This window comes from Rhopilema esculentum, chromosome 5 (genome assembly GCF_057945365.1).
Source record: "Rhopilema esculentum isolate cy_ngs chromosome 5, ASM5794536v1, whole genome shotgun sequence".
NCBI classification, from domain to species: domain Eukaryota; kingdom Metazoa; phylum Cnidaria; class Scyphozoa; order Rhizostomeae; family Rhizostomatidae; genus Rhopilema; species Rhopilema esculentum.
Genome location: NC_142819.1, coordinates 4114557 through 4140692, shown reverse-complemented (window position 1 = coordinate 4140692; position 26136 = coordinate 4114557). Strand labels below are relative to the sequence as shown.

At 36.7% G+C, this 26136-nt stretch overlaps 1 protein-coding gene across 1 annotated transcript; it reads right to left on the bottom strand.

The window, feature by feature from the left end:
* Positions 1–78: 78 nt before the first annotated feature.
* On the bottom strand, positions 79–22176 carry LOC135689846 (anthrax toxin receptor 1). Its single transcript, XM_065207212.2, has 19 exons — positions 21676–22176; positions 14823–14900; positions 14628–14699; positions 14151–14232; positions 13795–13819; positions 12804–12880; positions 10280–10348; positions 9474–9557; positions 8906–8966; positions 7788–7886; positions 7149–7218; positions 6236–6314; positions 5311–5430; positions 4913–4957; positions 4225–4302; positions 2970–3026; positions 2067–2147; positions 1482–1565; positions 79–1293 (listed from the first exon to the last, which is right to left on the bottom strand). Exons 1-19 carry the CDS (start codon positions 21825–21827, stop codon positions 1216–1218), a joined length of 1491 nt encoding a protein of 496 aa, XP_065063284.2. The 5' UTR covers positions 21828–22176; the 3' UTR covers positions 79–1215.
* Between the last annotated feature and the right edge of the window lie 3960 nt (positions 22177–26136).

Here is a 26136-nt window from a genome sequence, read left to right as displayed (position 1 = left end):
TTACGAAAGATGTGAAAGGGGAGTGCTTAGATTATTCTTTTGGCGAAGGAAAGATTGTGATAAACAAACAGGCCGATCAAAACACAAACGTAATGATAAAACGCAAAAAATATTCAGAAACTGACAACAATATACAAAGTGAAAGCCTAATAAATTAATAAAATTTTTACACATTCTAAAAATGCAAAAATCTTACAGGTTACATCTTTGACAAAAATTTATCTACTTTAATTTACAACGTTACTTTGAATATTTTACATATTCAAAACAAATAAGTGCTTCTACAAAGCATGTCCTTCAAATACATCCTAGTTATCAAGGTACTTTAAAATTTACGGGTACATCAGATATTATAATATTTTAAGTCTTAATAAAGAACTTAATTAAGCAGTGATTGACAAGGGAAAGTTGTAACTAAGTGAACTCGGGTAGATCCTTTTTTACCAAAGACTGGAATTTTCCCTTCAACAAAAAGACTTTTTTAACTTCTAAGTTTGATATTGTTGTCATTGTACTAAATGATTTATAGGACAGTGTGTGTGGATCATTCCCCTTTTGGACTAAAGCAACAAGCACTTAATGTTAAAGCAAAATGTCATTGACAATGTCTTGGAGCAGAAAGACTGTCTTTTTCTTTGGAGGCAGGAAAATATTTTGTTGCATTGTGTTAGGGTGTGCGATTTTTGCGATATGGACCATAAAAACGAGACCCAGAATTCAGTACCCTGCTCTATTCGTTGGAGCCTAAAGCTTGAGCAATGTATATAAGGGGTGACAAAGATCCATAAATGGGAGTGAGAGGGACGATCAGAAAAGTTGAGGACATGTTCACAAAAGCCTTCAGATAGCTATCAAATAGTAAAATACTGCAAATATATGATAAGTGTTAAAAGTTTTCAGCATAATCAGTGTACAAAGGGGCGGGGGAACATTCGGTAGGGAGAATAAATTGGGCAAATTTGTAACCCTAGAACATACAAAAATCGCTTAATCTCTAGCAAACGGTTTAAATGAAACTTTCACTCTGATAAGAAGTGAAATTTTAGTCTAAAGCTCATCAAGCAGCCCTTTCAAAGACTAACTAGCGGGCATCACAACTGTCTGTCACTTCTGCGTGTTCTTTTCTATCTCTTCCGTTTGATCTAAAGTCTTCTCTATGTCTTAAACACGAAAAGCAGCAGCTCGCACACATCAGGTCGAGTTGAAAGATGCTTTCTAGGCGGTTTGGCTGGAGATTGAGCTGAGTGCACTCCTAGCACGCTCATAGTTTTCTGACTTGGATGTGTACAGCTTCTAAAGAATGAAAAAAAGTTGATGTTACACATTATTGTAGCCTTATCTGAAGCTACTATCATTGCTTCCTTAAAGGCTGAATTCAACAGTTGACACTCAATAAGCGACGGAAAATTTTCTAACGGGGCAATTCTACCCATTGTCTACATTGAGAAGTTTCCCTGTACTAATATAACGCGAAAACTCACGTTTAGGCCTCCCTTGATTGGTCTTCGGGCAGCAAATCTGCTGTAAAGCCCCTTGAAGAAACCACATAGAGCAAGAAGCTGGATCTGCGAGTAAAAATTATGATTATGATGATTACGATTCAACACTGAAATCAAGCATACAATAATGAATTTAGTGATTGAAGCAGCCTTTTTAGCTGATGCTTCCCTTTGTAGCATATAGATTTATTTAGATTTGCAAGCAGCACGCTGCGTGAGTTTATTTTAGCATGGATCTTTTAAAAATATGCAAACACATGAAAGCAGAGAATGATAGAGCAAGGACGACTTTTTACAAATTTGAAACAGACCAATCTTAGACAACCCAGCAAAGCCTTCGCTGAAATCGTTATTACTATCCCGTTGTTGCTTTATCTCTCATTGAGGCCAAAATTGAGTCCTGTTAATTATGTTTTAATTTCTAAATTAAATAAGGCCTTGGAAAATATAATTGAAACAGCTGCGGTCGTGGGAAATTTCAAGACTTGAAGTATTTATAGATCTAACCATGTTTAGAATGTTTTCTTCGGCACTTTTTATGATTTCTAAACAGAGGTAGCAACTTACTTTCGCTATTGTGGAACAGTTCGGCTTTGCATCTCCCATATCCCCGCATTCCGATGTCGAGTCGACGATAATTTTGGCATCCTGAAAGACGAATGTTGTAGAACTAAGGAATGAATTTCACAGTAAGACAAAGACAGCATCAAATGAAGAAACCGTACAAAAATAATCAAACATATAAATAATCAAACATATAAATAATTAAACATATAAAACTAGATACTAAGCTAAAAAAGACAGTTTTTAAAATCATACGTATTTTCGGAAAATTGTAGAGCCATGCATGACAAGCCAGCTTCAATTTCATAAAACGCATAATTTAACATAATTTATGTCTTTGAGGTAAAAGGCTCATTTGCATACGGTCAAACGCTGAGTTTACATTTTACGTTAATAAAGGATGCATCTCTTATTATATATTGTATAAAATTTGATTATAAACAATGACAATCACATTCAAATTGACGTTGGTTTATTTGAGTTTCAGACAAAAAATCGATTGACAGATTACAGTATATAACAGAGTCAGGAATTCTGCTTTGTCAACTTTTTGCACACTAAACACTTGTGTTCAGCTCAATCGTGAATCTTCTCTTGAGATTCTTTTGAAGCTTTATAAACAGTTGTTATTTCAATAAAAAACCTACTTTTATATTACAGGCGCGCTTAAATAAAGCTACTTTTATATTTAGTATTTAAAACGATTCTCATTGTGACAGTAACGATTTACCACCAAAGATCAGGGGGAAGACTGTATGGTCTCACTTTGTGGTGCTGGCACAATTCTCTTCTAGAATAACGTGGAATCATTGTAGACACCCCTTCTCTTCCTATTCAATTATTTTTCATATAATCAAGTTTACCTTCTTATGCAATCGAGAAACAAATGCTATTGGTCTTAAATACCTCGGGTTTTGCCAGCTTGTTTCCAGCTTCTGTGGCTCCTTTGTCACCCCAGTTGACCTATAAAACATCAAAATGTTTGAGGTAATTCGTTACATTTATATATGAGCAGAGAAGAGTATTCAATAACTGGAAGGGGAAGAGGTCGTAAGAGGGTTCGTGGGAGGAATCGTAAGAGGGGTCTCGGAAGGGCTTGCAAGAGGAATCGTAAGAGGGTCGTGGGAAGGGTTGTAGGAAGGGGCAAAAGAGGGGTCGTGGGAGAGATCGTGGGAGGGAGGAAACCCAATTGATCTTTAAGAAGGGAGAACACCAAATTCATCTATTAGAAGGGAAAACACCCAATTCAATTCACATACTTGTAGTAGTAGTAAAAATCATGAAGACTGCTATTATAACGTAACGTTAACTTTATAAATCAATCAATCCTGCTATAATTTTTGTTCTGCTACACTACACTCGCCTCCGCTCAAAGTCCATTCACTTAAACTCATTATACCTTTTAAGATTACATAAAATTTAAATCCGTTCATAGATCCGTTTACGGTCACACTCAACTCACTGTCGAAGCATTTAAAGTAACATTTGGTGTGACTATAAGCGGAGTCGATCAAGGTTTGAAAAAGACCAAGGCTTTGAGTGATTAGGATATTGGTGGAAATGTGGTTTGAAATTTTATAACACAGAGAATTGAAAACAACATCTGCGAATTCTGTGCTCTTTTACGAGGGATTGGTAGACAACCCAAAAAGAACTGGGTCAGAAACGATTGAAAAGGGCACCATGGATCCTCAAATCTTTGAACTTTGGAGTGTGTGGGCTCTAAATACCCACATCCGCACAGAAGTTCAGAGACAGGAGACCTTTAATTACTTTCTGGCTAAATGTAGTTTAAATTTCCTTGATAACGAGCTTAGAGAGCAATCGACTAGATATTCCAAGTAAGGGGTAACTTTAATGAAAAGCCTATATATTTTGGTATCCGTTTGTCATTATGATGTCTCGTTTGGCTGGCCTGTGTTCCACACCCCTCATTTGAAAGTAGAAGTCTGGAACATAAATTATGTTTGGTAGGCTCAGTGAAATTATTTGATTCTTACTTATCCCTATAGGCCCAAACTCATTTCGTACTTTGCACTGTCAGTGTCAGTCCATTACATTTTTTCCTAGCCAAGTTTTCTTACCTTAGGCCCTAGCCACCCAAGCTTCCTAAATCTAACCATTGTTACAGTTTCTGAAAGGAAGGCCTCACTATACTCACCCTGACAGGCTTCATGCCCCCGACTCCACCTCCACCATAAAATGAAGCATCAACAGTAGGCCATTTCTTCTTTTTCGCCTAGAATGATTGAAACAAATTTTTGATACGACACATACCACATCCAAGGTAATGAGCTTAGACTCATATTTGAATACTTTGACATACATGTTGATGAGAAAATAAATATATATTTTTGCAAATTCATAATAGAAGTTCGATTAAAGGCTAGACATGTTCAATGTACTCCAAGTTTCATCCTTGCGCGCTCATCAGATAGATTCTTTCAAAAGGTAAACTGACTTCTAAAGTGTTTATTGCTCTGTACTTTAGTGTGTTGATGAGCACTTATGTCAGAATAGAGAACGCATACTTGTTCTTATATATTAACAAATAACAATATATATTTTACATACTCTACATATTTACATATGCACATATCTATTAATATATAGAGTTGAGCGTGTACTCAAGAAAGCCACCAGTCTTCTAATTACATCTATACATGTTTAATCCTACTAACTAGGTTGCTTATTGGCCCATAACTAAAAACGTTTGAAATCTAATATAGGATTCTCAACCAAACATGTTCTTCTTGTGTTTAGTTTTAACTTCATTAGTAAAAAGATACAAAACTCCTTATAAATCTATTCTCACTGATAGCTTCAAATGGTTCATGAAAAAACCTCACCTCAGAATCGTCTGTGTCAATGAACGGGGGACTCGGGTCAGGCTTCTAGAAATTAGAATGGTTTGAATAAAAATACAATAAGCATTGAATCAACAAACGTAATTTGAAATCTGATCATCAAGGATTTTTCGCAAACCAAACAGAAAATGAAGAAGCACACTTTAAACAAAATTAAGATCGAAAAGGTTGTCCTCAAAAAATTAACTTTCTCAACGGCACTAAGCATTATTAGTTTCAATAGTAACACTGGTGGAAGAAATTTCCTCTCATTTTAAGATGACGACGTTCTGTTCGCAATTTCAAATAATACTACAAATTATAAGAAATGTTGTCATTCTCTCAACCTTTACATCTGATGCTTTGCATTTGCAATGTAATAATATGTTCAGTTAACGTACCACACAAGGCAACAGCTTCCAAAACCACCAAATTAAGACCAAGGATAGAAAGAGCAGAACCAGAAAGAGAATCAGCAGGGCTTTTCCGTAACTTTTTTCTGTTTTCGAAGACTTCATTTTCTATATAAACAAAGTAAGAATATATCATATCACAGAGACCTATTAATTACAAACTTCAAAGGATTTGAACAGCAACATTGAAAGTTTTTCTAAAGCAAAAACTCAAATGAAATCAGTTCTTGGATATCAGTGGGCGTTTGTACCTCTAAGTGTAAACTTTTCCTCACTCTAGTTCTTATTTATAATATATCTATTCATTTGCTACTCTAGTTCAAAGAGTGAGAATGCATAGCAGGAAGAAAACAAACAAATAAACGTCTGTTTGTAAGCAAGATATACAAAGATCTCAACCACGATCAGACAGGACATGAAACAGCATAGAAAGGTGAACAGCATGAAGGTATTTTTTTATATACAATTTTCCACCTCGCTATTTGGTGTATAGAACAGGACGGTTTTGAGTTGCTACTCTAAGTTTTATGCTCAATGCGATCATCAGGCATCTGTACAATTTTCCACTTCGTCTAAAACAGCCGGTAAAATCGTTAAGCGACAAAAACGTAAAGGCTCGGTATTACCATGCCGAGAAAATGTTTTCTAGTAATGCCTTTTTGCGTTCTTTACACAAGAGCTCTGTTTACAATGCATATCTAATAGACTTTGTTTAATCTGAAGTTTTATTACATATCTAAGATTCGTTTTGGGTCCTTTTTCACCAAGCAAATGACAGAAAATTTCATCAAAAGATAGCGTTCCTAACGATAATAGTGTTGTCTTTTCAAAAATGAGCATAATTAATTATTGTGTTAAAAATATTATAATTATGCATTACGAATAATTATGCATAAAGCTTATATTATCATACCTGGCAGTTGACAGCAGTAACAGTCACATTGCTTGAAACGAAAGTTTTCCCGTTGACTGAGACTTGGAGGACAACAGAACTGCAGGATAATCAGGGCAATAATCTTAGAAGATACGATCATGTGTATCATTTTCATATCGCCAATTTAAAAACTGAAATCTTCACGATAAAAAAGATAATAGGAGTGCCAAATAAGAGTGGGTCATTTAAGAATCTTGCATTTATATATACACGTACAAATTCATCATTTCAAAATCGGAATCAGAAGCTGGCATTTTCAATATTTAGCGGCTACAGCCCACTGACAAGAAAAGCAACTGTAGATGTCAAGGTCTGGTATAATTAAACGAGTGTCACGGGGATTCCACGATATTTTCTGCCTGACTCAAATAATACATTACTGACCAACGATGGAACCAAAACGTATAAAGTCTTCCATGGAGGAGCGCAGATAAGCAAGTCTGTGCTCAAAGAAAAAAATCTTCAATTCTGTTACCTCAAAATTTTCAATTATAGCTCTGACTAGAAACTCAAATGTCTAAGGCCCAAAATAATAATCTAGTTATTTACTGTCATTTAATTAGCACTCAATTAAGGTAAGATGCGAGGGTTGCTCAGTAGCTAGGGTCGCGGAGAACAGATCCAAGGGCCAGGAGCTCGAGTTTCTAACATGACCAAACATTCATCTAAGGTGAAGGGAGTCGCCAGCTCTCTGCCTCTTTTTATCGTTACACGCCAGTCCTTAGAAGATATTAAACAAAGACAGGAAGGCAAACCTGCACCTTCAATAGATTCTGCACCTTTAATGGCTTTTAGAACGGTTGAGTTGAAAATAATTCAAAAAGTGCTATAGCAGTAGGAAGTACAGGCTTCTAAAGAACAAGCAAAAATGAGTAACCAGCTTTTTTGTTACCTGTGAGGCTCATCAATGGCTGGAGAAGGGCACATAAGATGAGTCGAGGTGACTTTCGATGGCTTGGTGACTGCAAAAGTTAGATTAATGTATATGAAAATGAATCTCTAGTCGATTGGTATTCACGTGGTAAAAACTGAGCTACTGACACATTCTGTAGCTCGAATGAAGTGTCAGTGACGACCCTCAACCAGCAACATAAAATGTCTTCTGTCAGAAGTGCGCATTAGAATCTGCATTTTAGGTACATATTCGTACAATTTTTCATCATACTCAACGCTTGTCCATAAAGTCTTAACCCCAACATAGTTATGGTTATGAGACATAACAAGAGGCTGAAATACCTAAAATTCAAAATGGATCTTATGACAATTTATTATGTCCTATAATGCTTTTTTATATAAATGTAATTGAGCTACTTAACAAGAATTAGCGGGGCCTGAAGCATACCTGCGTATAAATTTGCCTTAATAATTGTTTGCTATCGCTAGAAACATTTCTAAGGAGATGCATTTATCGAATCCGGACAAAATGAAGGCATACGTAAATATCATACTCGACATGGAACTGAAGAACTGAGAATATGACAAGGCTATAGGTACAGATATATCATAGAAGAATCAAACCATGTATACATACCTTGATAATGTGTTTCATTTTGCTGAAATCTGCAAAAGACGTTGCTAATATTGTTGGTTTTCGTGAATCCATAACCAGTAAGGGACACTTTGAATTTCTCTGTTCAAAAATAAATCAATAATGATACTACAACTAACTGAGTCTTGTAAATGCATAAAGGTTTTTCTTTGTAAAGTTAAATTTTAAATATGGCAGAAACAATGCACTTCTCTTCGATTTTAATCTAAGCTACCAGCTTGTTTTTTCGAAATTCTTTAGCCCCGACTAAACGCTCTCAACAATCCACTGAACAATGTCCAACATTCATGCTCTGTGAAAATTAAGACGATTTGGCCGCTTTGTTAAGCCATTGAATATTTGTTGAATATAAATGATGAACGTAAAAAAAGGATTTATAACTAAGCACCAAAGAGTTAAAAATCCGTGTTGCAAGAATTGAAAACGCTTTACTCTTTCTATATTGGTATGCAAAAATTTGTGTGCAAAAGACTGCATCGGTAAAACGAACATTCACATTCATTTAATACTATATGACATAATACTACATAATGAAATACATATATGATGTTATACTATATAATGCAATACTGTATAAATTTAATTGAATACATTATGAAGTAATACTATATAATGTATGATGTCATACTACATGACGTATTACACATATGACGTAATACATATATGACGTAATACATATATGACGTAATACATATATGACGTAATACATATATGACGTAATACATATATGACGTAATACATATATGACGAAATACATATATGACGTAATACATATATGACGTAATACATATATGACGTAATACATATATGACGTAATACATATATGACGAAATACATATATGACGTAATACATATATGACGTAATACATATATGACGTAATACATATATGACGTAATACATATATGACGTAATACATATATGACGAAATACATATATGACGTAATACATATATGACGTAATACTATATGATGTAATACTATATTATGCAGTACATATGTAATAGTTTATGCAATACAATCTTATGAATGTGAGAAATGTCTAAACGTTTGCGGTATTATGCAACAGGTAGCCTAATTGAAGTAAATGGTTTGAAATTTACCTCCAGCACAAATATGCGTAGGCTCAGCAGCTAATATCTCAATGCATGTCTTATCCACAATCTATGGAAGATAACATAAAATTATTCTAAAACATTCTATTGAGTAACGTAACAGCCCTTTGTTACACCCTCAAAATTGATCCAGATTCCTCCCCTACAAGCCAGATTGAAGTCCAAATTTCACGACACCTCACAGATAAAATTTTTTTATTGTTAACTTACAAATGGGCCTTCAGTCTACACCTGCAGTTCTGTTTAACATCCCTCCCCCCAACTCTCCGCCATCAAAGATATGTTCCATGCACTATAACGAGGGTACGGGCAAAATTGTTCCATTCTAAAAAGATTCTTATAAAATAAAAAACTGAAATAAAATAAAGAGTCTTATAAGGGTCTTGGCTGCAGAAGCTTTTCATAGTAGGATGTTATACACAGTAAATTTTTAGCTAAATCAAGGAAAGGACTAAGCATCTTCAGTAAATCCATGCTTTAGAAGAATTCACCTACTAATTCTAAAAGAGGGCAATAAATCGACTTTATGTTTTACAAGCTTGAAAAAATCACTCACTGAAGTAACGAGATTTTTCAGTGAATCGTAGCCACCAGCAGTGAAAATGTAATCCTTTGCGGGCCTATTTGCAATTGCCTCAAGCTGTGATAGAATAACGAAAGCAAAATCTTTTAATTCTGGCTAAAGAAAAGTACTTGAAAAGTAAGGAATATGGAAAGCAGATCAGATTAAATTGTTGGGACTTTCTAAAAAGCAACAAATGCCAAAACAAAAAATGAAATTTTATCAAATATGCCACAAAAATATGGCAGTGGGGGTAGTGGGGATAGTGGGGCAGTGGGTGCAGTGGGGGTAGTGGGGCAGTGGGGCAGTGGGGGTAGTGGATCAGTTGGGGGGTAGTGATGCAGTGGGGGTAGTGGGGGTAGTGGGGGTAGTGGGGCAGTGGGGGTAGTGGGGCAGTGGCCTTTGAGAACGTGGGTCGTTATCTCACTGTATATATCAAAGATATCTCACTGTTCTAACAAATCTTGTTAAAAACTTTAGCGGCTGGAATTTAACTTCAAAATAAAAACAAGGGCCGATAAAGCTGAAATTGAGATTATTATAATTTTCCTGTTATGACTATTCCTCTTTGGGTAAAAGTTTTCATAAATAAGATTATGAAACTGGCTAAGTTTTCACAAAAAATATCTTTGAAAACAAGAAGATTACTGCCCTAAACCGATATTTACATAATTATTTCGTTAAAGTAAAATTTTGGTGAATTCTAGCTTATTCGAACACATTGGAAATTCCTTGAAATTGTGAATTATCAAAGGTTGAAAGCATTTTTGAAATCAAGAAACAAATATTGAAGTAGTTACATCTTCTTTCTTATAATCGTCAACTCCTACTGCGTAGATTGTAGCACCAAGTTGTCTTGCATGTATTGCCTGTTAAAAAAGAAATGATTTTAATTGAATTCATTTGCCTACGTTTGATCGTATTATATAATGCCTTTTATATCCAACACCGTTCCTATTTCATTTGATTCTTACTTTGTCACACTGGGGCCTCTCTTCAGCAGAATCTTGCAGTTTTATTAAACACACGGTACAAAGGACTTGCTATGTTCTAGCCACACCCACAACGGTTCTTTTTCACATTGATTCTTAATGTATGGTTCTTTGTGCCTGGGTCCAAGCATAGATAATACACTGGAGTAGAGTTTCTCTGTTGCTTGTAACCTTACTTTAAATCAAAGTTGTTTCTTTATCGCCTCCTTTCCGCATCGAGGCTCTGTGTATAGATATTTCTATCGGCTATTACAATCATCAATATAACACTTTACTGTATGCTTTGACAAAGTCGATATCCTAAACTTTGTTTTTTGCTTTCTCAACATATCTTTCTTAAGGTATACTTCTTCAATTCTAATATATTTTTGTCTTCGGGGCAAAATGATCTTAAGTAAATTCGAAGTGAAATCGAACAACAACATAACCATAAGGAGCCCCAGGCAAACCCAGTACCAAGTGTTTTCCTTTAAGTAAGCCACACGACTTCTAAGATGTTTTTAAAAGCTGAACAGACGATCCATTTATTCCCTATGAAAAGAATGGTTTTCGACAGGCTGGCGAATAGAGGTTTCCAATAGTTATCTCATATCTGTAGAACTCTCTATTTCTATAACGGATAGAATAATGGCTCGTTGTTATGATTGTAAAGAGAGCTACCAGACGAACCCTGTACAAGACTGGGCATTTTGAATCGTGCACTTATTCATTTTGTTGATGACCACGGTAGTGGAAAATAGGCAAAATGCATGTTATGTCATTAATCCTCATTCAATATATTTCACATTTATTATATATTTCATATTTGATTTATTTAAGGAGGGTTGCCCTTCAGCGGAAGTTGTTTTTCAAGGGGCCCTCCAGTAAAAACTAATTACAATATATAATTAAAATGCTAGAAAATAAAAAACCATAATATTTTAAAAACCTATTTACAATTACATGGTATTATACATGGAAACTAGTCAACCCTGTATTGATTTTTTGAAACCACCCAGGGAGGATGCCGTCTTGGACTCAGCAGGAAGGTTATTACATAGTTTAGCTCCCAGGAAAGAAAAGCATTTTTGTCCATTTGCTGACCTTTTCTTTGGCAACCTTAAAATCATTCTCAGTGCTCAATGAGAAAGCACTGCAAAATGGTATACATTCACATCATATGCTAGACATTCATTATGAGAAAGGTTCTAGACATTCACACACTCCCCTTTCAAACTTCTGCAAAATACAGGTTTTTCAACCAAATCAATATCAGTTAGTCAGCTAGTTTAACACTCTTAAAAAAATTTAGTTGAAGTTCCCCTTGGTACTGACACCATATCCTGGGCACCCGAGCCCCTTGTATACAAGCGCGGAAATAGAAGATAGGAGTGGAGAAGCAAAGGAGCGTCTATTTGGGAAGAAGAAAAAGTGGTCATCGACGGATACTAGAGCTCTAGGTACAAGAGCTCTGGGTACTAGAGCCACTTTTCCTTGTTCTCAGCAAGGCGCTCCTCCGCTTCTCCACATGGCATTCTATTTACATGCTCGAAATTTTGTGGCTCTGGTACCCAAGGAACACTTGGCAGGGAGAAGGTCTTGGGGGGCTTTGTGGAGAATTGTCAGAAATGCTTTCAAACAATTTGAGGATAAATTCGCTTCGGACCAGAAAGGTCCTTTTTGTTTGAAAAATACCATTAAGCATATTTCAAGAGCTTTTTGCACACGATGCTGCTGTGAAGCATTTGTTTTTATGATATTTAACATGATTATTGTACCTTACATAGTAATCTCTGATTCTAGAAATTCAATTTAGGGGGCATCTGATGAATTAAAATATCCAAGAATCGTAAGAATGTGGTATATAAAATCCTTATCTCTCAAGTTATCCTTGCTCTGTTGGCCTCTGTAGCAAAGGATGGTTTTCTATTGCATCTGGGTCGAGAAATGACTGTTTATTGCATCTTGCTATATAACTGTGATAACCAAACCCGCAAATGACATTTTTGCGCTATCTGTCAAATAACTGCCGGGCTGCCAAATTTTTTATTTCTTTCTGATATTAAAGCTTTCAATTCTATGATTAAATATGTAACCAAATAACGAAATGTTTTGGCTGTGACTGTTTAAAAAACTTTCCTTGGAAAAAATGTATTAAATGCTTTATTTCAGTGCTTGGAATTTCATCATAACCTGTTGGTTAACTTTTAAAAAAGAAGCCTTTCCTTTCTTGAATTCAAGAAATCAATGATGCATTTCTTTTATTTTCTTTTCCCTCAGAAAATAATGATGAAATTGTGATGGATTGATTGCTCAACATTTTCATAAATTGTTAAAAATATTCACTGCATACCGATTGGATAGCTTTGTCACGATACTGAGCGATTTCACCATCAGTCAAAACAATGATAACACTGGCTGATGATCGATCTATGAATTATAATCAGTAAATTATACATCCATCCACAATGCAACATTATCTTTAAAAGTCTAACGCCACAAAGAAGCTAAACCTTAAATACATTCCCTAAGTACTTCAGAGCTCTTGCCACTAGTATGTATTTTAATGGTTGCAAGAAATGCTGCCACAAATCCAGTTGCTGAATTTTGCTGGCATTCGTATTACCAATGTAACTAAAATATAATCTTTGTTATATCCCCAAGAGGCTTCAATGGTCACGTGGTTAGCGTGCCAGACTGCAGTGCTGGATGTTGCAAGATTGTGCTCCAGACCCCGAATCTGAAGAGAAAAAGGGTCTGGAACACAGGCTCTCCTCTTCAACTCATACCTTACTGCCTCGTAATCTTTCTGAAGGGAAATCAGCTGAGGGGGAGCTATTTTTACATGGAGAGAAAGAAATAGCCTATTGTTGTTAGCAATGGAAGGTTACTGGGAGTAGAGGTATAATTGCCCCCTAGTTAGAATGTTAGAAAATGCACTGTTAATTGGCTTCCATCATGAGTTTCTTTCTAGGATCAAGGAACTATATTGCCTGCCAAAAGTCTTGGAACACTGACATCAATTTCCAAGGTCAAAATCAATCATCCCCCTCTCCCCAACGTTGGTTTACTATCAAACGGGTTTGGATTTTAGGAAGCACTTCCTTTTGCACTTCTTTTATGATGTTTCTCTAAATCATCAACATTGTTTTAGGGGGAAGGGGGCGGAAGAAGCAATTTTTTTTCATGAAAGGAATGAAAGATATCAAATGCAGCGTAAATTGCTGGGTGTTCCAAGTACTTTTGGCAGGCATTGTAGAAACAATATCTACTTTCTAGGTCAATCTGCAGCAACAAGTGTTATCAAAAAGATCTACTCTGATAATCTTGAACCAGAGACTAACCTTGTTTCTGGATCTGTTCAATAGCCTGAAAAAAACAGTTCTTTTAAAATATTTTGAATAAGAAACAAAATTAGGTTAGAGGTCATTGACAAGATACTTATCTTAGTTAGAAACCGGTATTTTTGAGAGCATATTATAAACACGTGACAAAATTGCCCTTAAGCTGTTTAAGATAAGTGTCTTATTTTTAACAAAAAGCGGAAAATGACTCATTGACAACTGCAATTGTTTTTGTTTTCAAGTTCATGCAGCTTCTTTTGCTATGTAAAAACACCTGTCTGGCTGAGCCACAACTTTTAGGGAGCATCTAGATCTAAAAAACTTTCTTGAAACTGTCAAGCAAAAAATGTGTTTACCTTTCGAAGTCCCAAATGCAAATAAGTATTTCCTTCGGGGATTCTCCTCCGCAAGTTGATCAAACCACTGGTTATGAGTTGCCTTTATTGAATAAAAAGAATATCATTAGTAACGATAATTGTAACGATACTTGTAGCGATAATTGTTACGATAAATGTTACGATAATTGTAATGATAATTGTAACTGTAACGATAATTGTAACGATACTTGTAGCGATAAATGTAACGATACTTGTAGCGATAATTGTAGCGATAATTGTAACGATAATTGTAACGATAACTTTAATGATGTTAACCAGTCCCTACATTTCTGGACCGCTACTGTTCGGTCTAGCGCTACCACTGGTTACGCCCAATTTTAGCGACGATTGTAGTTTTGAAATATTTTATGATTTTATGCCATATTTCATTATACTGTATAGTATTTCAGAGTGTTTTGAAGTATTATATGCAGAACAACCAGCATATGATATTACCTGTCTTCCGTTAACTCCAGATCGGTGGTTGCTGTTGTTGCAAAAGAAATCAAGGATATCATCATCTTTGGGCTTGAGAAAGGAAATGAATTTAATCAGATCAAGTTTATGTTAATGCGCAACAATAAACATTTCCACATAGAAGAGGTAACTGAATATCTTAAACACTTGCTTTAAAAAATAAGGGAAATTTACCTGATGAAGAAACCTGTGATGTTGTGGACGAAGTTGACGGTTTGAACTTGGAAATTCTTCCTGCTGACGCTTGATGATCTGGAAGTGTTTAAATTCAAATAATTGTAAATGGCTTTGCAAAAAGCAAACATTTCACAACATACCAAAGACATTTTTTCAAAGCCATTTACAAGTTCTGTACCGCCATAAAATTATTAAGTGATTGTCGTAACCAAAAAAAACTAACGAGACACTGTATAAAAGATATTGAAATAAACTTTTATACCGATAACACGAGCCTCTGATAACTCAGGTTGTTTTTGCATTCCCCTTAAACCTTCCCCGATACATTTAAACCCCCGATTACTAGAATATTTGCTGACACAAGCCATTTTTATCTTTCCCTTGGCAGCTCGAGTATTCTTTTATATTTTGGTTGGCACAGAGAACAGGTAGAGAATTATCTCGGAAAGATCGAAGAATTTTAGCTTATAGCTGCATCAACAGTAAAGCTCGCAAAAATCGTAAATATCTTTATAGCATATCAGTATTCGATAGCTTCGTATATCAGTTCAACCGCACTTTAATCTTATAAAAATGTTTGCCATCAAATTTACCGATATGAATCCTCTGTTATATTGAAAGGCCTGCGATATCTTTTGTGGAATGAAATGCCCATTGCAACTCAAACCCTATTTTGCAACTAAAGGTTTTAACATAACATTGACAAAGATAATATTGTAAATTCAGAGCCTAGACGCACTAATATGCAAACTGTATTCACTTTTTTTCAGTGGGCCGGCTAAAGTTCTCAAATAACAGACCCTAGCAAAGACCTCCAGACGCTACCCTGGGTGCCAGAATCTCCATAATTTAGTCTCAGAAATACAATTAAAAATTTGAACTTTGCCTCAGCATTCTACAATACTTTACCCCGGTTTCAAGAAATTTTCGCGCCCCGTAAAATTGTGGGAACGAGGCTGAGATAGAGTTTGGTTTATCAAAAATTCCGGAAAAGAAAGGATACTCATACAGAGCCGTAGCACTGCTTAAATAATTTGAAGAAGGGCACATTTAAATAAATAATGTTGAACTCACTTTCCTTTGGTCCTAACTTGGAAATTATTGGGGGCCATGATAGCCTGGTACTACGGCCTAAAAGAATCAAAGGTAGTTCCCAACAAACAATAAACAAAAGTGCTATCGCGTTTCATGACAACTGTCAAGTCATTCTCGTCCTTTCGTTTTACACCAAGGAAAGACAGACTAAAAACCTGAGTTTTAATTTATCGAGCTTGGCAACTATGTTACGGAATTGTAGCCTGATTTAAACGGTTAGCACTAGAAGGGTTAAGCCTGATTTAAACGAGACGAATTTTTCGCGCGAAGCGAATTTTTCGCCACGAATTCTTTAGCTGTGAATTTTTCTCTCGAATTCAAAGTTCAATTTACACTTGCAGAAATTTGTATGCGAATTCGCTGCGAGTATTACAAAAGAATATAGCGACTGTCCGAAGAGTGCTCTTATCAGAAAGCTTTAAATTTTAAATTTATCAAAAAGCGAGCAAAACAGCAAAAAGCGATACTGGATTAGAAAAATTTATTCAGGACGTCTTCAGAAGAGGGAATTCCATCTTTCGGTAAGAGAGATTTACGTTTACATTTATAAGACCAGGATAACTTCTTCAAATACTTTCAAAGGTCGCCATCGAAGCTTGATGAAACTTTCAAGCCAGTTTTCGTCAATTTGAACTTCAAAAGTTTGAATATTAATCTGATATGAATCCACATACATAGATTGTGTACAAGGCACAGGAAATGAATAATTACCAATCTATTTTATTGACGTTTTAAAGTCTGAAACCAAAACAGAAGTCAGGTGTCTTCCAAAGCTGTTCTGATTGGTTTATTTTAAAAGGCGAAAAATTGCGCAGCGAAAAAGTAGGAATGGTTTCTACTTTTTCGCAGCGAATTCGCTGCGAATTTTCTAATCTCTACTTCTGCGCAAATTTTTCGCGCATTCCTGGCGAAAAATTCGCTTCGCACGAAAAAATTCGTCTCGTGTAAATCAGGCTTTACACACACATATTGTGACAATCCAAGGTAATTTCCTCTTTTGAATGAGATATCACGCACACACAAGTTGTTGGTTTTGGTGTCACTCAAATGTTTGGCATCTTTCGCGTGACACATTTGAATGAAAACCGCAAATGTGTATTTTTATGTCAGCAAGGAAAATTCCAACACGCAGTGCCTCGCCAGGATTAGAAACATCTTGGCATAAATACTAGCAATTCCAGGATTTCAGGCTTTGAAGGACTGAATTAGAATTGTTTTGTAATAGAAAAGATACGTAAAAATAGCAATGTCTTAGAACTGAAGAAACCAGGGGCATCCACGAAGGGGGGTGTGAAAGGAGAATCACCACCTCTGGCCTGTGGTAGGTGGGAAAGGAGAGGGGGAAGGTGAAAATGAAAATACCATTGTGGTAAGGGGGAGATGGATCCAATATAATATGTACGTTGCGTGTGGTACGTCATCCAAAATAACTATAATAAAGTAAACAAATAAGTTGAGTACCAGAATAAGATAAATTAGTTTGAAAGTAAGAACACAACGTTTCAAGCATGTACTCATTTTCAAGTGACTAGACAAGAAATGAGCCGAGCAAAGATTCGACAAATATGAAAGAATGCGAGATGCAACGTGACCGAAAACAGAACAGGGAAAAGGAGAATATAAGAATAGAGTAGAAAATAGAAAGGAAAAATCATTGCAGGAAAATTAAAACGCATCGAGTCCAATAGGATAAAGTTTTAATGCTAAGAGATAGAGCTCGTGAAAGAAAGAGGTCGATTTCTTAGAACTGAACCAATATCATCATTGAAATATATTCAAATAAATACTGGGTCTGTAGTACTACGTAGATGTGCTTGATACGTGCCAAAACTTGGTCTTACCACAGTAAACATGGTCACTTGCTTTTTGGTAACCGCATAAAATAAGGCAATTTGCAGAAGGGAATTAATTTGGGACACTTTGAGGGCTTATTTGACCATATTCAAGTTTTTTCTTTTTGGTTTGATAAAACGTAATCATCTAATTGGAATGAAATCTGGAAGGGAGACAGGTTGGAGGTCTGGAACACAGGCTTATCTTGGCTGTACAAGAAAAGTAAGGCGTCTGATGAACTTCAAACCCCTATTCCCCAATCACTTCGGACGGTTTTAATACAAGAAACTAGTGTCTGCATCAATACACGTGACTGAAATTCTTAGGAAGCTTTCACAAGTTACGTCAACCTCTTTCTACCCATTTTAAGACACCTTTCCTCACTCCCGTCAATTATTATCAATTTTTGGCCCCTCCCTCTACGTTTTGGCCCCTATCAGGTTACACCGCTCCCTCAACTAAGTTGACATCAATTTTTCATTACCTTAAAATTCGAAGAAAGTAATACAAATAAAAGTTTCAGCTATTTTAAAAAAAGTTCTTTAAATGTTGCATGTCTTCATTAGCAGTCAAATAAGACAGAAATTGTAAAGTACTAAAATGCCTTAAGCGCGAAACTTTTTGGACGAGACTTGGCCAAGTATGCCACAATATTTTTTCAGAAAATAGCATGACTTCCTTAAGCAAAATAAGGACGTCAGACAGGGACGTCGGAACCATTTCAAAATTTGAGGGGCATAGATATGAAAGGGGCACCATGTCGTATTTTCCAACAGTTGGGGGGCACATGCCCTTCGGGCACCCAAGGTTCCGACGTCCCTGGTCAAGGGTCATGGTCAAGCGTATCATTGTAACCATCTGTTCAAATTACAAAACGAGGGACAGGGATTCCTGTAATCAGTACCCTAAAGATTTTATGAAAAAAGGCCGTTCAAAAACATTGCATAACTGCATGAAGTTTAAAATTATGACAAAAAGACTTTGAAAGCCTTAATGATAGAAGGGACGAGAATGAACCATGAAATGACAATGACCTTTGCTAGAAAAGAAAGAAACAGTGGAATCAGGCGTAAATGAAGCCTAAGTTAACATCCGAGAATCTCAAGTATACCCTAGCATATCTGTAATTTCCTGGAAATGTCAATGTTAATGAAGCTTCTTTTATTGTTTGCTACATTGCTTCCCAGGAAATTTTTAGGACACTGAAAAGTTATGCTTTTCGAGTGATGTCCTGGTCCTTCCGCTCGATGCGACAACACCTCGTGATTCCTACATACTGGAATTGCAGAGAGCTGGTGACTCTCCTCACTCTAAGGAAAAGTTGGGTCATCATGTCAGGGCTCGAAATACAGACTCTTTAATCCGTAGTCGGCGACCCTAACCACTGAGCCATCCTCGCACCTTTAAACTTACATGGCGTAGGACCCTTGTTCTTTGTAATAGAAGGTTTTTACAAATTGAAATACTAGTTAAAATTTTACATGGAAATTCAATACAACTTTTAATAATACCCCTTCCCTCTCTCTCAAAGTCCTGTCAACTTAAAGCCCTTTCTCAAAAACTTTTGCCACAAAATAGTGACAAATTCAGTTTGTTGCATAACATTTGGAAGCTTTTTATTCATATTTTAGCCCTATATATCTAGCAAGTAACCCAAATAGCGATTTCTTGAAAGAAAAGTATCAACTTTGTAATCACAATTCGAAACTTTTCGAGATTATGATAAACGTGTCTATTTTTAATTGGATGTTTGAAATTTTTATTTATATGTTCCAAGGCTGAAAACCTGTCACTCGAGGATTAACTCTACATTTGGGGCACCGCTAACGTGCTGACTGGCAGAGTATCGAATCGATTTTCATTACAAAACGGTGCTACCAAGATAATACAGTGATTATTTTGAAAGAAAGTATATTCCCCTCGTGGTCAAAAGACTTTTTACTCCTTGTGTATACCAGCCTTCATTACTTCATACAAAAGAAATCTTTTAGTGAACCTATAACATTCATTCAAGGAGTGAAAAATATTAAACGACGATATTGTGAGCAAATAAATTGAGACCACTGAGCAACTGTAAATCTCCAAACTTTAGGCCTTACTAGAAGGCGCATATTTTATGAGGGACTTCATTCAATTTATAGCTGGTTCACGCAGATACTATGCAATGAACTCTTAAACTTACTTTGTTTAAGACGCAGTTTATTTTAGGTAGGGCGTGGCGTGGGATGCTCACGACTCAAGAATGAAATTACATTACAGAGGTTTGGGTTTGGTTGACTGTTTCAGGATCTAATCAAATCAGTGTAAAGTTCTTTTGATAAAATAACCAGGCACGTGTTTCTCGTTGACGTAGTGCTAAAAACAAGAAACTAAAGCTGTACCAACCAACTAGACTCAGTGGCGGATTACCTATGGGCTAATGGGGCCTAGGCCCCTCGGCCCTGAATCTAATCGGCTCTACTAAAAATGATTTTGGTCTTCAGTGAGAGGTCGCGCACTTTTTGGGAGCCCGTTGCAATCACGTCGTGTGGGGGTGCATAGACGTTCCAACCTAATTTGAAATCGACAGATTTTTGAATAATTTCCCGAGAAGTATTCGAATTTGGTCGATACAAAAATTAATGTCTAAGAAACTTGCAAAAAATTTCAAAAAAATTGGCTCTTTAACAAAAAAATTCAACAAAAATAATTTCAACTCAGACTCAACTGGGTAGCCTGACTCTCCGAAACAACGAACATGGTGTAAAGGACGTGCGTTCGATGGAGGACATTTTTTCTCAATTTGCAGCTTTTAAAAACTCTAACAAGTTGATATGAGGCATTCTATTGCGCAAACTTAATGTTTGACATTATTGTACTTATATTTTATCCTAATTTGTAATTGCCGTACATGAAAAATTGTTGCTTCAAGTTTTGCAATAAATTTTAATGACGCTAATGCTTGGCTAAAATATAATCTTCTTTTTCTTGACATAAAATGGCTCAGGCCCCCGAACCTGGAATTAGTTAGTCCGCCAATGGCTGAACTGATTGATTAATTTGTGGTTTTGAGAAGTGTGAACCATAAAAGATATTTCAAGGCCAGATGTCAAGCCCCAACATTGGCTCCAACACAGGTTGGAAAGTGAGAGGGTCAAAATAGTAGGGATCATGGCCTCCGATCCACCGCCAAAGCCCCCCCCCCCCCCCCCCCCCCCATCGTCGGAGGCCCTGCTCAAATGCTTCATTTCAACACATACATCCTTCCCTTACGTGGTTCCTATGAGTTTTCGATGACATGAAGCGTGAAGGCAAAGGCGCTTAGAGCGATTCGAAAACGAGGCACAACTTCAACAAGAGGATTATTGTATACCTTTTATTTCATAGTAAAAAATTGTAAAGCAAAGCAAAGCATGAATCCGTCCTCTTAATTGAGTATTAAAGGACAGGACTTTAGAAACGCGTACTTGAGCTTAAAATCTACTGATTCACACTCCAATTGTGACTACAGCACAAGACGTGAATGAGATTTTTGCCAGTCTGAGATATAAATCCCTTAACCCTTAACCCAATTTCCATACAAAGGAAAGAGTCCATACTCTACATCTGAGGAAACTCTATCAGATTTCCTAGATCTAAAATAGATATGTTTTGAAGACCAGATTTGCGATGCAATTCATGATGAAAGCATCTCGTTTCTGCTATATATTGCGTAATTAGAAGGCTTTAATCAATTTCTCATTTGGTAATTCCGTATGGCGGTAAACTTGGTTCGTGCCTGTTTGCTCAGCATATCCTTATTCACAAGTGTTTACAGATTGCTTTGCAGGAACAGTCACGATCTAAAACATTGCAATCCTTTCTTAGATCTTACGCACCCCATTTCAGCTGTGATTTGAGGTTGCAAATAATTCGTGGCCAATATACATAATATTCTCCTTACCTGTCTAGAACGAAATAAATATCAAATGCCCCTCTGCACATAGGCGTCCTTGAATCTTCAGCTGCACTAGTAGACTTCTGCGACGTCACATTATGTACAGAGAGAAAGACAAAAACCACTGCTAACTGGCAAAACATTGCCTTCCTGCACATATTCGTACGATCTTCCTGGCGATTCGTCTTGAAATTCTGTTGTTTACGTTCTTCGGTATTGCACGCTTGAGCAGGCGAATATTTGATCTCCACTTCTTCAATCTGAATGGGTAATCCAACTCTCACGACAAAGTAATTGCTACTGCAATAAATGCGGCAACTAAGTTGCTCCTCACGTCTTGATATTGCTCGCTGATACTGACAGCCTAGTTTAGAGAGTCATTCACAATCTCGGCCTGCTTGAATATGCTACGGGATATACTATTTAACAATAACAGAATTCATCAATCACATTGAGCTTTGTGTCACCTGACCCTGTTTCGGAGGTGCGCAATTTTCCTTGGCAACTCGTGAGCTTGGTTGGATTTTCTTGTACCCGGAAATAGCTTTTTGATGATTATTAGGTCTTTTTTAAGCAGAGCACAATCGTGAATTGTTGTGGCCGAAAAGATTTGTCTAAGCAGCGGCTCGTTGCCCAGGATAAAATGTCCTCTTTGGCCAGAATTCCAAAGAGAGGCTGATACCATGCTACGTTACTTGGAAAAGAAACTCATAGTGTTTTTTGCAGGCTTTGGTAAAGCAAGAGCGAGACAAATATTTAAGATGTGCTGCCCCTTTCTGTAGCTCTCGCCCTATCATCCAGTAAGCCAAAAGTTAGAAAGGGCGAATTATAGTAGGCAACATCGCGCAATTTTAATTTTCTGTGATGGTATCTCCTGTGGTGGTATCTAACTCAAAGCTCAAAATTGGTCAAAAGTTACACAAAATTTAAGATCAAGCTCCGAGGCTGGGGTATTCTAAAATGTAAAACTAACTCATAAACGACGGCTTTTTGTCATCTAGGGGTGCTTTGTCAGCAAATAAAGGATGGTAGTGTATAAGGAACACCGCAACGCGACGAGAATAGACAACAACAAACACACAAATCAGTGATGGCTCAAAATAAAGAATGGCTAAATCATATTGCTGGTAGATGGGGCCTGAACACTCCCTTTCAGCTCTAAAGCTAGCGATTGCATCGCTTACAAACTCAGAACAATCAAGCCTTAAAGAACTAACTTCTCTTTTCTGGTTTTTCAAAAAAAGAGTGTAAATGTTGAATTCATACTAGCATTATATAACTATATTCAGTCAGAAAAACATTTATTCGTTAGGTTAATTTATCTTGAGCCATGTAATATGAGCGGCAAAGGTGTAGTAGCGTCAGGTTAAGGATTTCGGATTATTTATTGTCTTGCTTCATCCAAGCGTTGTCATTGTGGTGCATCGACATTTATTATCCCTTAGACATTTGCTCGATTACTTAAAAAATAATCTTCTTTGATGCCAATTTTAAGATAAAATCGGATTTATCAAGAATTGCATGGCGATGGTGCAAGTTCAGGCATATTTTAAGCTATGGGAGACTGTATATCTCGGGTAGTCAAGACACCAAAATGTTAATACGAGAAAGATATCTAACCCCACGCCCATTATGACCTTTTCAAGGGACTTCAGCTGAGGTGGGGGGGGGGGGGGGTTCAGGGAGGATCAGGCCTTTTTTCTTTTAAGTGAAGGAGAAGAGCTTTAACCAAAGGTTAAAGGGTCTGGGGGCAATTGCTCCCCAATCACTATTGCTTCTCAATTGCTTTGGGACTAATATGGTAAACTGTGTACTTGTTATTGTTCAAGTTTTCTGTCATAGTCTCATCTGGCTCTTTTTGAAAGTCAAAGCCTTTTTTATTTGCAATAAAAATGGGCGATAACCTCAACGATAAAGGAAAATCCTAGTGAAAGTCAAATATTTTGTTTCTTCATATACAATATTGAGACGCAAGAATGTGGATTCAATGGATAAGCCCTGCAATACAAACATATGGAACAAAGACTTCAACTTCAGGGTCACAGGAGCAATTTTAGAAGCGGGGCTGGGTGCTACAAGGGATCTCTAAAGGAATTTTTTTGTGGTGGTGGGGGGGGGGGTGTTGGTGGCTCGAGGAAATGCTCCTATGGTGGCGCAAATGAGGGCAAAAACTGGAACACGAGGATGCATACATTTTGGTAAAGGGTGACGCTGCAAATCTGTAGTAAATTAGTGGACACATGCACAAGACAACACAAACGAGACAGTAACAATTCAAAAAAAAATTTAAAAAAAACTTTGGTCAGCATGTGAAATCTTAGGTGATAATGAGACATTTTGTTACAGACCTTTTTTGTTATAAGAATATAGTTTATAAGAATATTGAAATTCACTGAAATTTAAGAATTTTGTTTATTTGAGTCTCTGCAAAGGAAACCAAATGCGAGTTTCACGCTATATGCCTTGAAATAGACGTAACTGGCCTTGGAGTCATTAAAACTATAATTCAACCCGGTTATTCCTTATGTCGCTTAAGAATAATTTAGGAATCTTAGGATCAAAATAAAAATTTTAAGAATATTAGGCTCAGAAAAATAAAAGGTATTCTAATAGAAAAAGTGTGTAATAATTTGTAAACTGAAAGAGATTCTTCCAATATCAATGTTCATCATGATTGCAGTGCAAATCGTTTGACAGTGGAGGAAGTCTACGACGAATTTAGGGATTGTTTGAAGTGAAGCTTGCCATCAGACTTTTTCACAGAACATAGGCGCCGACCTTTATTTTTCCCAGGGGGGCTCGAGCCCCCGAGCCCCCACGTAAACGGCGCCTATGTCACAGAATCTAACTTCTTCCGTGACCAAGGAGGCATCGGCTGCGGACAATATTCGATTGGAAAGCGATAAATTTTATAGCAAGTGACAAGTAATCACCTTATGTTCAACGAAAAATTTAAAATAAACACGTTGTTTTGAACTCTTGTCCAATCGGAGTATTGTGATTGAAGGACAGCGAGTGGCCAACGGCCAGCCTCCATTTTCCTACTTTCTGGTTGCACAGGGTCGCTGCGGGACTCCAGGACGTAGTGAATTGGGATCTTTTGCCAGCGTTATCGTAGTCTTCAAAACAGGAAGTCGCTTGGAGTTTTGAAACGTCAAAATATCATTTATCAACAAGTAATTGGAGATAGTCCAAAAGAGGTGGGTTGCCAGACCGACGTATGCGTTAACTACGCATCTTTATGGAAGCGAGGCCATCTCAATTCTACTTGCGACTTGCGACTGACAGTCAATCATTTTCAAAGTTTTGCATAAAGTCAGCATGATCTTTCACAAGTCACTTTTTAAGCAACAAAGTTTTGACTTTTGGGCTTAAAGTTGCTAAGGACACCTAGAAGCTGTTTGTGTTTTTATTTTCAGGTGTATGCACGATAGGTCATTCATTTGTATGTAGCAAATATGAAACACCGCAAAACGCCGAGATTAAACAACAATAAATACACGTAAATCAGTAAAGGCTAATATTTCGCCCCGGCATACGGGGCTTCATCAGAGCAAAAGTGACACACATTCATTTTTACACTGTTCCTTAAATATGCACTGGTAGCTTTAAAACAGATCTATTTGTGACTCGAAGGCTGTTTGAAGGTCCTATAGACAAAAGCAATATATCAATAATAGCTCTTCATTTCACATTTACCTACTTGAAAGTGTGCAGAAGACACGACAAGGGAAACAAGACCAAGAAGCTATATTGCAACACTGTATGATGCAGGCAACACTTTCAGCAGAAACCCACACCAGTCACCAATGCTCTCAAATTATGGTTTGGGAGCAAGGCTTCCAATGCAAGGTTCAGAAAAGCAATTGAGTCATCATAGCAAGTCAAAAATTGCAATGATGTTCCATAGAAAATGGATTTTTCATAGAAAAAATCTAGAAACGAGAATAATTAAAAACTAAAATAAACAAAACAGCAGTGATAAAAATCTGGAAAGATTAATTAGAAGATATATTTCAAAACCAGTTTTACAATACGGATCCAACAGCGTGGCCTTGGTAAATTATCAGAACTGATTTTTGATGCAGATTTGCAGTTATGCATACTTTAAGCATTCTTAATTCAAAATACACGATTCATCTGCAAAACCACAAATCATTACAGACCATTATTTTGATCTTTCTAATCGCAGCCATTGTCAAAAGAGATATTTAAGAGTCTGCTTAGTGGCTTCATAGATAGGTACTTCCAATACAAGCGGGGCATTTAGATATATAATGCCTGCCTTTTATTAAGCTGACTCCTTTTCAACTTTCACATTTTACGCTGCTCTGTTGGTAAAACTACCCTAGAAGCACGGACGTCGAAATCGGCGGGGGAAGGGGGGATTTAGGTAGACATGTGCCCCTTAGTTTTCGAAAAATGTACCCCTTAGCATTTTCAAAAATGCTTCTTTTTTTAGAAGCG

Excerpts from the sequence above, each read along its gene's own strand:
- LOC135689846 (XM_065207212.2), bottom strand. The coding sequence starts at position 21,827 with ATGTGCAGGAAGGCAATGTTTTGCCAGTTAGCAGTGGTTTTTGTCTTT. Across the intron at positions 12,881-13,794 it reads TGAACAGATCCAGAAACAAG|ATCGATCATCAGCCAGTGTT; the intron begins GTTAGTCTCTGG and ends TATAATTCATAG. Across the intron at positions 10,349-12,803 it reads GTGACAAAGCTATCCAATCG|GCAATACATGCAAGACAACT; the intron begins GTATGCAGTGAA and ends CTTTTTTAACAG.